Source organism: Wasmannia auropunctata, unplaced genomic scaffold, assembly GCF_000956235.1.
Source record: "Wasmannia auropunctata unplaced genomic scaffold, wasmannia.A_1.0 LD335994.1, whole genome shotgun sequence".
Taxonomy (NCBI): domain Eukaryota; kingdom Metazoa; phylum Arthropoda; class Insecta; order Hymenoptera; family Formicidae; genus Wasmannia; species Wasmannia auropunctata.
Genome location: NW_012026896.1, coordinates 313,189 through 313,697, shown reverse-complemented (window position 1 = coordinate 313,697; position 509 = coordinate 313,189). Strand labels below are relative to the sequence as shown.

Sequence of the window (509 nt, the reverse complement as noted above, 5' to 3'; positions counted from 1 at the left end):
TATATATATATAATATATATACATAATTTCCTCATAAAAGCATAGAAAAAGATAAAATTTTCTATTAATATATAAATTATGAAATTACATTACCATTATATGTATATGTATCACATTCATATAATATTTATTTAATATCCTTTAGGGCCTCTAAACCGCCGTCTACCATCAATCTATGAGAAAGCAAAAAAAGTAAACTATATTAAAACATGTGTATTCCATACGGCCATGACTTGTCTGCAGGAAAGGTGCACACCTTCCCTAATATTTAGAGAGAATTTAATATGCAAATTCATTTATACTTACTATAGAATGCTTGCACTCAAAGAATGAGTTATGCAAGGCAAAGCATTCATCGGGAACTGTGCCATCCTGTGATCTAAGGCATTCTCTGGGGTGCGTTTGTACTGTCAAAGAAACAGCGTTTCTTTAAACAAGAAAGAGGGAGAGAAATATACTCGTATACGATGTTTTCTTTTACATAACATACGTTAGATTGAAATGATTGA

General features: G+C 30.6%; 1 protein-coding gene across 1 annotated transcript in view; it reads left to right on the top strand.

The window, feature by feature from the left end:
- The window catches only part of LOC105453906, a 13,741-nt gene extending 13,562 nt beyond the window's left edge, over nucleotides 1-179 (top strand). Inside the window, exon 7 of the mRNA XM_011696186.1 lies at nucleotides 146-179. Coding sequence (XP_011694488.1) covers nucleotides 146-179 — 34 coding nt within the window. The remainder of the gene's footprint in view (nucleotides 1-145) is intronic.
- The last annotated feature ends 330 nt before the right edge of the window (nucleotides 180-509 follow it).